The sequence below is a fragment of the Salvelinus namaycush genome, chromosome 4 (assembly GCF_016432855.1).
Source record: "Salvelinus namaycush isolate Seneca chromosome 4, SaNama_1.0, whole genome shotgun sequence".
Taxonomy (NCBI): Eukaryota; Metazoa; Chordata; class Actinopteri; order Salmoniformes; family Salmonidae; genus Salvelinus; species Salvelinus namaycush.
The window spans coordinates 39,823,873-39,837,710 of NC_052310.1; the positions used below are offsets into that span (position 1 = coordinate 39,823,873).

A 13,838-nucleotide genomic window follows, 5' to 3' on the forward strand; every position below is an offset into this window, starting at 1 on the left:
CGACTGGGCAGGGGCGCAGCCATGGGTGGGCCTGGTCTGACTTAGTAGCCAGATCCAGCTAATCAGAATGAGTTTTTCCCCCCACAAAAGGGCTTTTTTGAATATCACTGTCCATTAATGATTCCCAACCAAATTTATGAGTTTGCCCAATTTTGACAAAAACAATGGCTATACTGTGTTGCCCTAAGAGTTGTGCAATGTTGGTAGAAATGTATTCCAAATGAGTCACAGCTGTAATGACTGTCAAAGGCGCTTCCACCAAGTATTAACTCGGGGGTGGAGACTTATCCAATTATATCAGTATTTTATATTTTCTTAATTTGTAGGTTGCGTAGATCTGTAGGGGTAAAATAATCAAATTGCATCCCGTTTGAATTTTAAGGCAGCAAACAGATTTCTTTAAGGGGTGTAGACTTTCCATCCATGTATTAGCCAGGCTACACTGAAAACGTTCTGTGTTTGTGTCAAAGTAGTACCAACATGGAATAGGTTCGAGTAGCCTGTCAATCTAATGTATAATTAAAGACACAAGTCATATTTTCATAATAGTCTGGTGTTTATTATCACACCATAGAAAGATGATCTTTCAGGATTGAAACGAATTAGAATAGCAGTACGTTTAGTAACAAGCCTTATGACAGAGGTGTACATGTATTTTTAAGAAACATTCCTTCAGCGACTAAACACACAACTACAAAAAACTTACCCAGATGCAATTTTTTTATGTTCTGAAAATAATCTTTAGGATGCATTTTCATCGATCTTGACGCTCTGTGCACTACATGTTTATCTCAACAATGTCAGATGTCACAACATGCACACCTCACGGTCACCTATGTACATCATTTTATATTTTGATCAAAATAATACAGAAACATCACAGAAAAGTATGGTAACAGAACTACATCTGGAACAAATTACATCTGGAATAGAGTACTACACTGTACATCAACACTGGATTGCACAGATCTTTGTAATTGAATGCTGTGTCATTTCCAAAAAGTGACAAAAATAAAAATGTTCTCTTTTTAAAATCTAATTTAGCTGAACTTGTGTTACCTTTGCTATGTTGGATGTTCAAAACCTAGTCCTGAGATCATCCTAGAAAATGGGTAAAGATAGAGACTCCTAGGTAGGTAGGAGGGAAAAAAACTTGCCGCTGGTCAGCAACAAGCAACCTTACAGCTTGGATAGTAAAAAAAAAAAAAGAATAGAACATTAAGTTACAGAAATAAAAGGTAAAGTAATACATAAGAGAACCCTGGAGTGGCCAATCTGCTAGCTAAATACTACACTAGAAAAGCTCTAGCAACAGTGTACAAACAAAAGTTACCTCTTGTATACCTGTAGAATTTCCGTTGGATATTTGTGTACTTGCACAATAAAGTCATCTTCCTTCTTCTTCTTCTGCAGTTAACTTAAAAATTGAGTGAGTATATGTTTTGACAAGAAAGAGACAATGTTAGAATTTCCACTCAACTAAAAGACCTTCACTTTTACCGCCATCATTTACAGACAACCTAGTTTGAATGCCTCTTCTAACACAAGTTTCATATCTCAGAGGCTTCAGAGCCAAATGAAATGCCAAGCACATGATATTTTCCAATTGTCTAGTTTATTTGTTTCTGTCCAACAAAATTCATACAATAAGTAAAAGTCTAGCATTTTATGAATAAACAACATGCTAATCATCAGTATGCTAAAACTTAAAAAAGAAAAGATTACATACAGCATTTAATCAAAGTGGATACTACCATAACAGAATGTATTATTTGCAATGAAGTAACATTACATCTAAAATCAACCCGTAGGTTGGTATCCAGCGCTCCAGCACAGTAAGGTAACTATGACAACAGAGAAATGAAAATAAAAACACCCCCAATAAAAAACGAATTCATTGGGCATTTCTTAACTCATCTCAGGACCATTGCTTGCCTCGGTCTCCCACTTCTCCAAAAAGTCCTGCAAGTTCAAGTTGAAAGTATCAATACCTTTACCAGACAGATGAACACCATCTGGCCTGTACAGGCCTGCGTCTGAGCCACACATGATGTTGTCATGGGTCAGAGCAGTGCCACCTAGCTCAGCGATGATGGTGTGAACTCTTCTGTTGATGGCAGCCCTAACATTGTCCACTGTGTCGCTGTCCTCTGTGTGCCTCCAGGAAATCCGGGGCAAGATGTCAGACCAGACCAACAGGCATTGTGGGAAAATGCTCCTCATGGAGGTCAGGTCCTTCTTCACAGATGCCAGAAGGGCCTCAGGGTTGTGGGTGCCCAGGTCATTCCCACCCAGGTGCAGGATAACCACGTCTGGGCTGGGCCACTTGATCTTCAGCTGGTCAAGCTGGGGCAGCAGCTGGGCCCACGTCATGCCCTGTGTGCCCTTCCACCACACCCGCACACTGCTGGGGTCCATGCCCAGCTGCATGCCAATCTCGGGCGACTTGGCCCTCATCTCTGCCCAATATATAAGGGAGTGGCCACAGATCCACACGTTCCTAGGCTCTGTGTTTGCAAAGGTAACTTTGGGAACTTTTCCTGTAAAAACGCAACAATAACACAGGGTACATGTGTGGGTTAGCATCACAGGGGCTCTGCGAGGTTGACGTTACTGACGCACCGGCTCTTGGGACTCCGCAGGCTGCTGGTTGGCTGTTAATCTTCCACCTTTGGCTCAGAACTGACGGAGCTGACGCTCAAGACTATGTTCTCCTGCAGTTAGTTAACCTAGTCTAGTACTATAAAAAAAATTATCCTAATGAACTGAGGTATAAGAAATATTTGACACTAAATATAGCTTATACACTAAAGCTAAATAGCAAATGACACCATCTGCAGTCTGACCTAGCTTACTCTTCTTAACGTAGCACTACCACACCCTCATTTCCTCATTATTCAGGCCCTAGCTAGTTGTCAGATTGACAGCAGTCCCAATATTTATCCCTGTTTTGGAGTAAAAACAACACTAACAAGTCCCCCCATTGAAGTAAAAGTTTCTCCCTAGCAGTAGAGATTGGAACACCCACTCCCCTAATCAAGAAACGTATAGTAATTCTAATATTGCCAAAAAAAGTCCTAACACTTTTGCGGACTTCCTACAGCTTACCTGATCCCTGTTTCTGTACTACACAAACAATAATGCAATTCAACAGCTTAAGACCGGTTGATGCAAACTCTGCTAAAATACTTACCTTTATCTGTTGGAGAAATCATTACATGTTAAAGCTAGCTAACATTAATATCTGTCTTTAGAGCAACTCCTGTCCAGAGTAAAGGAACATGGGAGTCTATGCCTATCTATTGTTTCTGTTAGTATTAGTTTATCTGAGCAAAAAACACTTGAGTCTTGAAGACAACATGCTTAAAAATGTGTATTGCATGCGCAACGAATAAACATATTTTTTAATACTTCTTTATGAGCATAAACCAAGTATGGGAACTCATTTTCCTACTAGGACATACTTGCATTACACAATTCAAGACAAGTGCCAAGCTGGTAAATCGTTACAGGGCCAGCGCTTTCAAAGCAAATATATAGGAACACATAAAAACCTAGCCCTAACACAAGGATAAAAACAGAAAATGTACATCTAGGAAATAGAAAAGCTAAAGCTATCTAAGATATCACTGAAACCTGATTAACTATGGCTGGAATAAGAGCAAGTAAAACCTACATTAAACCTGTCTAAATGAAGCCTCAAACCTATCCGTGTTCCCTCCATGGCTGGTTCTTGACACCTACAGTATGGTATCATCTCATCCTGTACTTTAAATGTGTGTTTAGTGCCCAGTGTCATTTAAGTTGGCTAAAGCTCTTGACTAGTTCTGGTATCACCTAATCTTAACCTAGGCTACAATGTTTGGCTGGACACCTCTCTAAACTTCAACCTCACTAAGGGTTACCTGTTGCGTTCTTCTTCCTACTGTCACGCGTATCGTTCATTCTTTGCTGATTCTTCTGTCTCATCCGCAGGTTAAACTGCTCCAGCTACAAAGCGACACACACACACACACACACTGTAAATACAGTCAACTCCTAAATGCAGCAGCTTTGGACTGACTTGCCAGTGTGCACTAAATCCAGAACATTAAGTTAACAGAAGCAATTTAATATGACATAATTGGGAATACAAAAAGTGTGTACACACACTGAACTTTCCCAAAGTGCACTATCAGGAATTTACAATTTCAAACAACTACCCAAAAAGCTTTAAAATGGCCTATAATGCAATTCAAATGTCAACAACACCAAGGACTGATGGTGGGTTGCTGGCTTGTAGATTATACACAAACTTAACATGATCAGACAGGTACAACCTTTTCTAATTTCTACACATGGAATGAACAAAAACATAACATACCCTTTTCTTCTGTTTGGCCTTGATATCGTCTTCCGTCACTGGTGGACCCGGAGTCTCTGGTGATAGAGGGGGAGGCGAGGCCTGTCCAGCTGCAGCATCAGGGCTTTGTGTGTTGATCTGGAGAGGTATGGTGATATTATGTCTTGGCGAATCCTGCTGTGCACCGGACCCACTTTTGACTGTTTCAATCACCTTGAGGCATCTAGACTGGCTGGTGACTTGGAGGATTTGACTCAAGACATCCATTGTGGGATTCGATACAGTCACCTGATTCAATATATTCACTTGTTGTGTGAGCTGAGTCTTTGCAAACGGTATCATGGGGGCACTAGGATGCCCATAATAAGCGGTGGGCAAGGCCGTGGGTAGGCCAGGGGATTGTCCCACAGGCGAAGTATAAGTATACACCCCAGCTGCTTGTTGACCAGCTGGAACATGAGGTGTGTTTGTCAAGGATGGGACAGGGGAAATATTTTGGGGGGGACTTAAGGGACCGGGCGGCAGTGATGAGAGATAGTTGGTACTAGACCCCTTGCTAGGCCAACCCTTAGGAGCAATGGGCTGTGTCTTCTCAGGGAAGTTCCACTGTGTGGTGGAATAGGATGTGCCAGGATGTGAGGAGGAGGTGGGAGAGGTGGTGGGGGGCGAGACACTCACTTTCTTGGTGAGGCTCTGCATCTGCCTTGCCTTCTCCAAGGCAGCCTCCTCTTCCGGGTCAAGGAACCCTCCATATTCCGGGGTGTCTTGGGGGCTGAGGTACACCTCCTGCTGGGAAGACCTGGAGGGCGAGGCCGACCGGAGGCGTTCGGAATCAGATGAATTGGTGTTGCGTCGTCGATGCCGATCTCCCCGCCTAGATGAGTGCTTCGTCTCTCTCTCAGAGGAATCTGATGAGTGTTTGGATGACTTTGTCCCGTAGAGGCGCTCCTGGGTCCTGTCTGCCAGCTTGGTGACCTCGGAGGTGTTCAGGTTCAGGCCGATGGCCTGGAGCAGGCTCTTGATCTTGTCGAAGTGCTGTGTCTTGTCCTGACTCTCCTGCTTCTTGGTCTCCTCCACCGGGGCTCTGGCTGGGCTGGACCTCCCGTCATCCCTGGATCTGTCTGTGCGCCCAGGTTTCTCATAGCGCTCCTCCTCAGCCACTGCTGCTGGGGCTTTACCCCCATAGAGGAAGTCATCCTCTTCTTCAACACGTTCAGGTTCTCTCAGGAACTGGGTGTGGGACGTCATTCCTAGAATTCCGGAAAAGCCACCACTGTCCTGGATTGCTCTCTCGTGAGGCAGCAGCCGGTCTTCGTCTCTGGGGTCATCTTTAGAGTCGGAGGTCTTCACTCGCTCCATGTCGAAGGCCCTGTGCGTGCGCTCTGGCTCCTCCTCTCTTCCCCTGTAGGCATCCTTGTACTGATCTTCACCCCCACGTTCACGCGACCCACGATAACACTTTTGAGGTATGGAACTATCCTCCTGAATACCAGCAATCTCCTCTCGAGACTCCTTGACCACAGTGGACAGCAGACCGGCATCCACACCTTTGTTGAGGATGTTGAGAAAACGGGCGAGCTGGGTGTTCAAGTTAGGGTTCTTTTCCTGAGACTCTCGGCTGGGAGGAGGTCGATTTGAAGAATGAGGGTCAAGAGGTGTTTGGAGAACTGGAGAAGGTTGTGATGGGTGCTCTCTAGAAGTCTGCTCATATGGATCATACTTTGCAGATAGGTCAGGAGCAGGATGTCCAGCTGGTGAACCTTCATAATAGGACTTCTGACTGGATGTTTGGGTGAAGGGTGGTTGGGCAGAGTGTGGTTTATAGGGCGTCTCAACGTCATAACCGTACTGTTCCACAAGCCTTTGATCAAGAGGTTGAGCTTTAGGGGGTTCAGTCTGCAAAGAAACAAAATAATTTCCCACCACGTCATACAAATCAAAATTGTCTCATGTCGTGCTGATCACAATAATATTGACTGTAATAGGTTTCTTATATTGATATATGAAAACTATATAAAGCACCAGCACCCCAGCTCTTGAAAACAAATGATTCTCTAACTGAAAGAGAAGTTTAGAAATAACAACTGACCTGAATTGGGAAAAGTGGCCCTGTGACATTGTCTGGGCGCTTCTTCAGAATGGACTTGGGTTTGATGTCAGTGGGTGGTTTAGGTTGTGGAGGAAGCTCTGGCATTCCATGATTGTAGTCAAAGCAGGTCTTCTCCATAGGCTTCCCTTCTGGCAGGAAATTGGGAACTCCACCATGTTGCTCCATAGCGACCATGGCTCTCTTGCGGTATATCAACTCATTGAGCTCATCTAGTTCCCTCTTCTTTCTTTCTAGCTCATCGTTCATTCTATCTGGAGGTTTACTTCCCGAGCTTGAACCGTTCTTGGAGCTCCTCTGACTGCTTCCATCTCGCTCCTTGCTGTGGCTCCTTTTCGAGGATGTCCTCTCCTTGCTGCTGCTCCTGTGCTTGGAATCTTTTCTCTCCAGACTGTGGCTTCGTCTCCTGCTCCCACGGCTGCTCCTCTCCCTGCTCCGACTCCTGCTGCGACTGCTCCTGTACCTGTTGCTACCACCCCGCTCTCTGCGCTCCCTGCTCGTGCTCCGCCTTTTCTTCACCCGGCCAAACTGGTCTAGGCTGGGGCTCCGGCTTCGGCTTCTGCGCCCGTATCGCCGCCGGCTGCTGTCTGAGTCCTTGCCACCAGATCCAGAGCCAGCAGTTTTTGACCGCAGAGTTTTGACGACTGCTTTCATCTTGTCCGACTCCTCCAAGGAAGGTTTGTCGTTGCTGGGGCACAAAATAATGAGGGAAATGACTTTGAGCACATCTGTTAAACGTTTAGATTTCAGGGTACTTGTGGCTTGAGCTAACAAATGCCATCCAAAATCGTCACACAATGATACTTTACCTTGACTTCATGTTGGAACCAATACTACTACTAATCACAATCAAACTCACGTAAGATCATCATCTTTGTGCTCTACTTTGACACCTGTGCCCTTGATGAGCAGTTTTGAGTCTCTCATCAGTTTGATGGTCATCTTCTTCTGTAAGACAATAGGCAATTTAATACAACATAGGGGATAGACATGTTGCTGTCTAAGTCAATATGACATCCCCCAGCACTAAACATCATTGACGAAAGTCACAGGCTTTTGTTCCATCATAAACCGACCTTTTCTTTTGCTGCCACGCCCACAAGCTTGGGCACACGGGTGAAGACACTGTCGATAAAGCGTTTGATCCTGATCGCTTGGTTACCTCCTTCAGCTGTTTCAAGCTAAGAGAAAATGGAAAGCGTTAAAATGCCCAGCGCAGGTGTTTTTATCTCAAAATCAATTCTGGGTAACAATTAGCTAAGTAACTTATTGTAACAGTTTTCCGTTAAAATTGTCAAAAAGCAACAAAAATAGCTTTTTAGCTAAAATCTCATTCTCAATCAAGGTTTTTGAAAAGACTGTCTGGTCTGAGGGGAGTGGGGAAGGGCACCAAAGCGCTGCATTAACCACAGTTAGGATTGTGGCGCGGGAATCACAATCCACCAGAGTGGAGGGGCTTAAAATATGTAACCTGAAAACGAACTGTTATTTGCAGAGAGGTTTTGAACTTGCTTTGTTAATGGTCTATTAACTTATATTGCCAACGTTGCAAAACCTGCTGATTAGAAGGTCCTGTGGTGATTGTATTTTCAACCAGCAAGTATAGGGAAATAAAAACAGATCACATTTCGTCATACTTTTACAGTGCTAGTTTCATCAGCTGTTGCACTAGTATGATACAAAACACAGGATAAAATCATTTTGACTGTTACTGGGCCTTTAACTTTTGTCTTTCTTTTGAAAAGAATCATCATGTGAACCAGACTCAGTGGAGGACAGCATTTAAATCGATCCATATGACAGCAGCAGTGTGGGTTACATGGAAATGTAACTGCGTGTTCCTCAAGTTGGAAACAACTGGTCAAAAGAACTACATTTCTCTAAATAGCTACTTGCATGTACAGTATACCAATAGATAGTAATTTCCCCATGCCAATCGGATCACAGCTCCAGGGAAACTTACCGGAATGACACTAAACTCCACCTTCTCTGAGATGTCCAGTTTCGTCTCCTCCATGACCTCAGTCAGATGGAAGAAGAGCAGCTGGGGGCTCTGATGGCACTTAATGGTCCCAGACAGCTCCCCAGCTTGCACCACCACACCCTAGACGGGAAAACACTTCACTTAGACATATTGTGCAAATCCATTAAGGCATTACATAAAACATCTTATCCTTCTTTAGTGTGGAAATACCTAGCCAGCCTCAGACTTAAAGGCATCATGTACCGCATGCTAAACATGATCTTACAGTTCTGCGTTGCTCTGTTGACTCCTCAAACGTCTCGGAGAGAATCTCCACGTTGACGGCACGCTCCTCCTTGGTCTCACGGTTGGTGGAGATGTTAAAGTGAACCTTGTCTCCGTCGAACATGGTGGCGTCAGTCAGAACGTCAGCGGCTTCAAACGATAACGGTTTCTGTGTGCCACACACCCACGCCTCCAAAAGGCCCTGCTCCTGGATGGAAAAGGAGATAACATATTCTAAAATCCATGATTTGACAACCCAAAATGTTTTCCAACAAGAACACATAATAATACTGTCTGATTTATACTTTCAATCTTTTAGTAATACACCGTACCTGCTTCTTGTCGGACACCTTGGGGACAGCCTTAACGACCGTTCCTGCATGCTGCACAGTGCTAACATCCTCAAACACCACAGTCCTCTGGGGCAGCACCATCTCCACTGGGGCCACTGGCTTCCACTGGAGAGACAGTAATAAGGACATGATTGGGTATGTCACAGATGAAAGTACTCAGCTCTGAATGACAGGAGATTTTCCACCATCTATCAGATTTTGCACTGAACTGTGCCCCACCTTGTCTTTTCCTGCAGTGTCTTCAACCTTCTTCTCCATGGTATCTTCCAGTGTCACCAAGCACTTCAGCTTCCTTACTCTGATGGCCTTCTCCTTCCCTTTGATCTAATGAAAACAATGACATTATGTTAATGTAACATTTATCAGTCAATCAACAAATAATTTAGACACTGCTATACTTAGGATCAAAACCTGCACATTTAGAGGGTCCTAACATCACTCCCATGTACAAACTGATCCTAATTCAGTGTCAACAAACTCAATTTGCCACTCAATTATGTGGATGGGAAAGACACAGTATACTCACTGTGATGACTGTAAAGTCCACCTCATCCATAACAGCGAACTCAGTTAGACTCATGTTCTCTGTGGTCTCAAAGGGCAGGTTGTTCTGGTTCGCTGCCATTATGGTGCCAGAGCCACCCTTTACGCTCATTATCACACCCTGGTTAAAATAAAATAAAAAGATAACAGCTAGCTACAGTAGGGATGGCCAACTCTGGTCCCACTGGGCCACTTTGTTTGCAGTAGTTTCTTCCAGTCCAGCTCTAACACACTTGATGTAAATAATTGTGGTCTCAATTGAAGATCTTGAATAGATTATTATTTGACCCGGGTGTAGTCATACTGGGCTGGATAAAAGACGTGCAGCTCTCCAGGACCAGAGTTTACATCCACATTTTTTACCAAAATTAAAGTGTAAGAATATAGGTGTGCCACTCAGACTTACCACCTCCCTCTTCTCTCCAGTGATCTTAAAAGTCTGTGGTGTCTTCGGCCGAATACTAGTGGCTCTAACGTTTTGGGAAACTATGTCGGTTAATAAGTTGAACGTCACATGGTCCCCTTGCAACAGGGTGATGGTGCTGTCCTTCTCTGAGTAAAGCAGCGCTCTTGTCTTGCCATCAATGTTGGCCTCAATTTGGCCAGGTTTCTGCTTTGCACCAGGCTGTGTGGGGGCACATACATTCAGTTAATACCAACTGGGACATTTTTAAACGAGATGCCAAGTATTAGTCATAACAAGCCAAGCATAGAATCAAATATACTTACAATAATCAAAACATCTCATTCTGGCAGTGATGAAAATGTTCATAAAGTCAAGAATGAATACATTTTTTCTTTGTGCTACAGAGTTCTCTCACCTGCTGCTCCGGGATAGCATTGCAGACAAAACCTTCAATAATGGTGGAGTCAATCTCCTCAGTCCCCCCTGGAGGTACAGATACATCGGTGGCACACTCGCCTGCCTGGGTTTACAATACAGGGAAGTATAAAAAAGGCAAATACAATGAAAACCAATGGCTCAAACTCCTCCGACGAATGTTTTCCTTTTAACAATATCTAGTAAAATGTTTCTAAAGTGACCCACCTTCTCCTTATAGGCTGTAAAATGCACCCTGACTCCAGGTATCATGTTCTTGGGGACTCCCAGAAACGCATCAAAAGTGAAGGAATATTTTTTGAGATCGTCTCTTTCGATGTAGCCATAAGTTGGCTGTGGACAGGAGAGCACAATTTGAGAATGCAATGTTTACTAGTGGAGATAAAGAACCTTCCATTCTAGCAGGATTCTCAGCATTTGGACTTACCCCAATGAACGAGATGACCCCCTTGGATCTTCCAGGTGGAGGAGGCCTATGAGTTATAAGTGTTGAGAGGAAAAAAATATATGCATATAAACAGAACTTCCTGAACAACTAATGTAACGTATGGAAGATCCAACTACTGTATACAATCATAGAGAGGAAAAAAATATATGCATATAAACAGAACTTCCTGAACAACTAATGTAACGTATGGAAGATCCAACTACTGTATACAATCAAACACTAATCGCACAGTGATGATGACACCTAATTTGTTGACATAATGACCATTACTTGTCATTGTAGCTCTTCTTCCCTGATGATTTTTTGTCCTTCTTGGACACTTTGGTCTTCTGTTCATCAGTCTGGGGTGGATCAGGCTGAGGGACCTCGGAGCCCCGGCAGAGTCCCCACACATCAGGCACTACAGTCGTCTCAGTCGGAAGGGGGACTGTTGTCGGAACGGGCTGTTGTCGGGAAGAGAAAAGGAGCCAGTGAAAAGTTGAAGGTAAGTAGCAAAATGCTATTGAAATTGTATCATAGTGATGACAAGACAGTACAGACACAGTGGCACTTACCCACGACGGCGGAGGAACAGCATAAGGGTTTACCTAAAGGAGGCAGACCTGATGTTAGGGATGATTTTTTATTTAAATATTTTATTCATGAAGAACAAACTAATTGTTCTTGATTGCACATTCAAACCATGTCATGTTATTATAACACGAAGACATTTAAAAAAAAATTTTTTTTTACAAGTTTAACATTGAGAATTTGCCATATGCAGAAAGCACAAGTTGTCTAGCTAACATTACCTCACTTTGCCAGGGTGGAGGAAAGCCAGAGTTGTCCACCAGAGGCGGGACCATGGGCGGCATACCTGGGGGAGGAATACCAGGGGGCGGAATACCTGGGGGGGGCATAACTGGCGGGGCCATAACTGGGGGGGGCATTGGTCCTGGTACATTCCCCATCATCGGATCATATGGTCCGGGCATACCTGGACCATATCCGAATCCTGGTCCATCCATCGGTGGCCCATCAAAACATCCATCCATAGGGCCACCTGGACCCATTGGCCCATATCCATCCATGGGGCCTCTTGGCCCATATCCATCCATGGGGCCACCTGGACCCATTGGCCCATAGCCTGGCCCATATCCGTGATAATCAGGGGGCATGGGGCCTTGCATCATTGGATCTCCCATAAAGTTAGGATGTGGACCGGGGCCACCGTGAAAAGGACCAAAAGGTCCAGACGGCCCACACCAACCTGGTCCTGGGCCCATGTCAAATGGATGAGGCCGCCTTGGTCCCATGTCAAATGGAGGAGGTCCATTGCCTTTTCCACGCTTCCGACCACCTCCTCGTCCCATTTCGAAATGTTTTATGAAAGCTAGCTAGCTCGCAAGCTAACGTAAGCAGAAAGAACTCTTCAAAGGGGACGCGAACGTTGAAATGCTGGCTAGATTACCATACTAGCTAGGTACATATCTCTGATATTGCTATATATGATGGTGCACGTATTCACTATTGCAAGTTTGTGGTTTGATAGGTAAATGTTCGGTTAACGTTATATGGAAACTCAAACAACTCCCGTTAGCGGGATAGCTATATAGCTAGCTATATAACCTCACCACCAGATACGAGCGAACTTGTTGCGGATATTGTGGCTGTGGAGACATGACGTATATCCGATGTAGATAATACTGGTCAGGTTCTGCAGAACAGCACTTTGTTGAGGAGTTTTGCTATTGTTATATTGTTACGGTACTTTTTGATACTGTTTTTATGAATACATGTTATGTACAACATAATGCACTGATTTTGTAATTGTATTTGAATGTGAAATGAAAATAAAAATTATTTCCCCCCCCCAAAAAATAAAAAAAATATCCGATGTAGATAGCGCCAAATCCATAGACTGTGAAAAAATCGATAAAATCATATGAAAGGGTCGCCACTAGTTTATACAATTTATCTTCTTAAAATGTGATCTTAAACATAACCCTAACCACACTGATAACCTTATGCCAAAAATGTACCTTAAATTAAGACCAAAAAGCACATTGGTAACTAGTCACAACCCCCCTGCCCTGACCAACCAAATATCCCCCCCTCACTGCAACTGCATTGAACTATTCTCCAGCAGCCTATGCTGAAATTACGACGTTAATAATAGCTATATAGCAGATACCTTTTCAGGACACAGACGCTGACATTCGAGCTCAGAAAGGTCGAATACCGCCACTAACAGCACAGGTGGTGAAATTACATTTGAAATGAGAAGTTAGGTACTGGCAAAGACAGTACAGTATGTACTAGGTTTAGAATCTCTGTGGTACTAGCTAGTGTGTACACAGTTTAGCAGATATTAAAGCGGGTGCAGCGAAATGCTTATAATAGTGTGGACTACAACTAGCTAGTGTGTATTTAAATCTGTCCAATTTCACACATGTACCAGTGTATTAATATACTTGTGTGAATCGGAAATGTGTTTTTCCATATCCCACTCCCTGAGAAGGGTCACGGCCAGGGTCTGCCACATCCTGGTCTATTATTCTGAACATAAATCGAAGACACTCCATCAGCCATGGACCTTAGAGGCTGCTGCCCTATGTACATAGACATGGAACACTGGTTACTTTAATAATGAAACACTGGTCCCTTTAAAAAAAAAATTACATACTGTTTTACAATTTCATATGTACAGTTGAAGTCAGAAGTTTACATACACCTTAGCCAAATACATTTAAACTCCGTTTTTCACAATTCCTGACATTTAATCCTAGTAAAAATGCCTTGTCTTAGGTCAGTTAGGATCACCACTTTATTTTAAGAATGTGAAATGTCAGAATAATAGTAGAGAGAATGATTAATTTCAGCTTTTATTTCTTTCATCACATTCCCAGTGGATCAGAATTTTACATACACTCAATTAGTATTTGGTAGCATTGCCTTTAAATTGTTTAACTTGGGT

The 13,838-nt window shown here is 43.6% G+C and overlaps 1 protein-coding gene across 1 annotated transcript; it reads right to left on the reverse strand.

Moving 5' to 3' along the window:
- Positions 1–592: 592 nt before the first annotated feature.
- On the reverse strand, positions 593–12,518 carry LOC120046517. The gene is made up of 18 exons (XM_038991819.1): positions 11,674–12,518; positions 11,437–11,469; positions 11,153–11,325; positions 10,862–10,907; positions 10,642–10,767; positions 10,415–10,519; positions 10,000–10,218; positions 9,577–9,714; positions 9,270–9,374; positions 9,030–9,155; positions 8,699–8,905; positions 8,413–8,553; positions 7,526–7,630; positions 7,309–7,397; positions 6,432–7,137; positions 4,364–6,238; positions 3,906–3,990; positions 593–2,540 (listed from the first exon to the last, which is right to left on the reverse strand). The coding sequence occupies exons 1-18, from the start codon at positions 12,232–12,234 to the stop codon at positions 1,909–1,911; spliced, it is 5,472 nt and encodes a 1,823-aa protein (XP_038847747.1). The 5' UTR covers positions 12,235–12,518; the 3' UTR covers positions 593–1,908.
- Between the last annotated feature and the right edge of the window lie 1,320 nt (positions 12,519–13,838).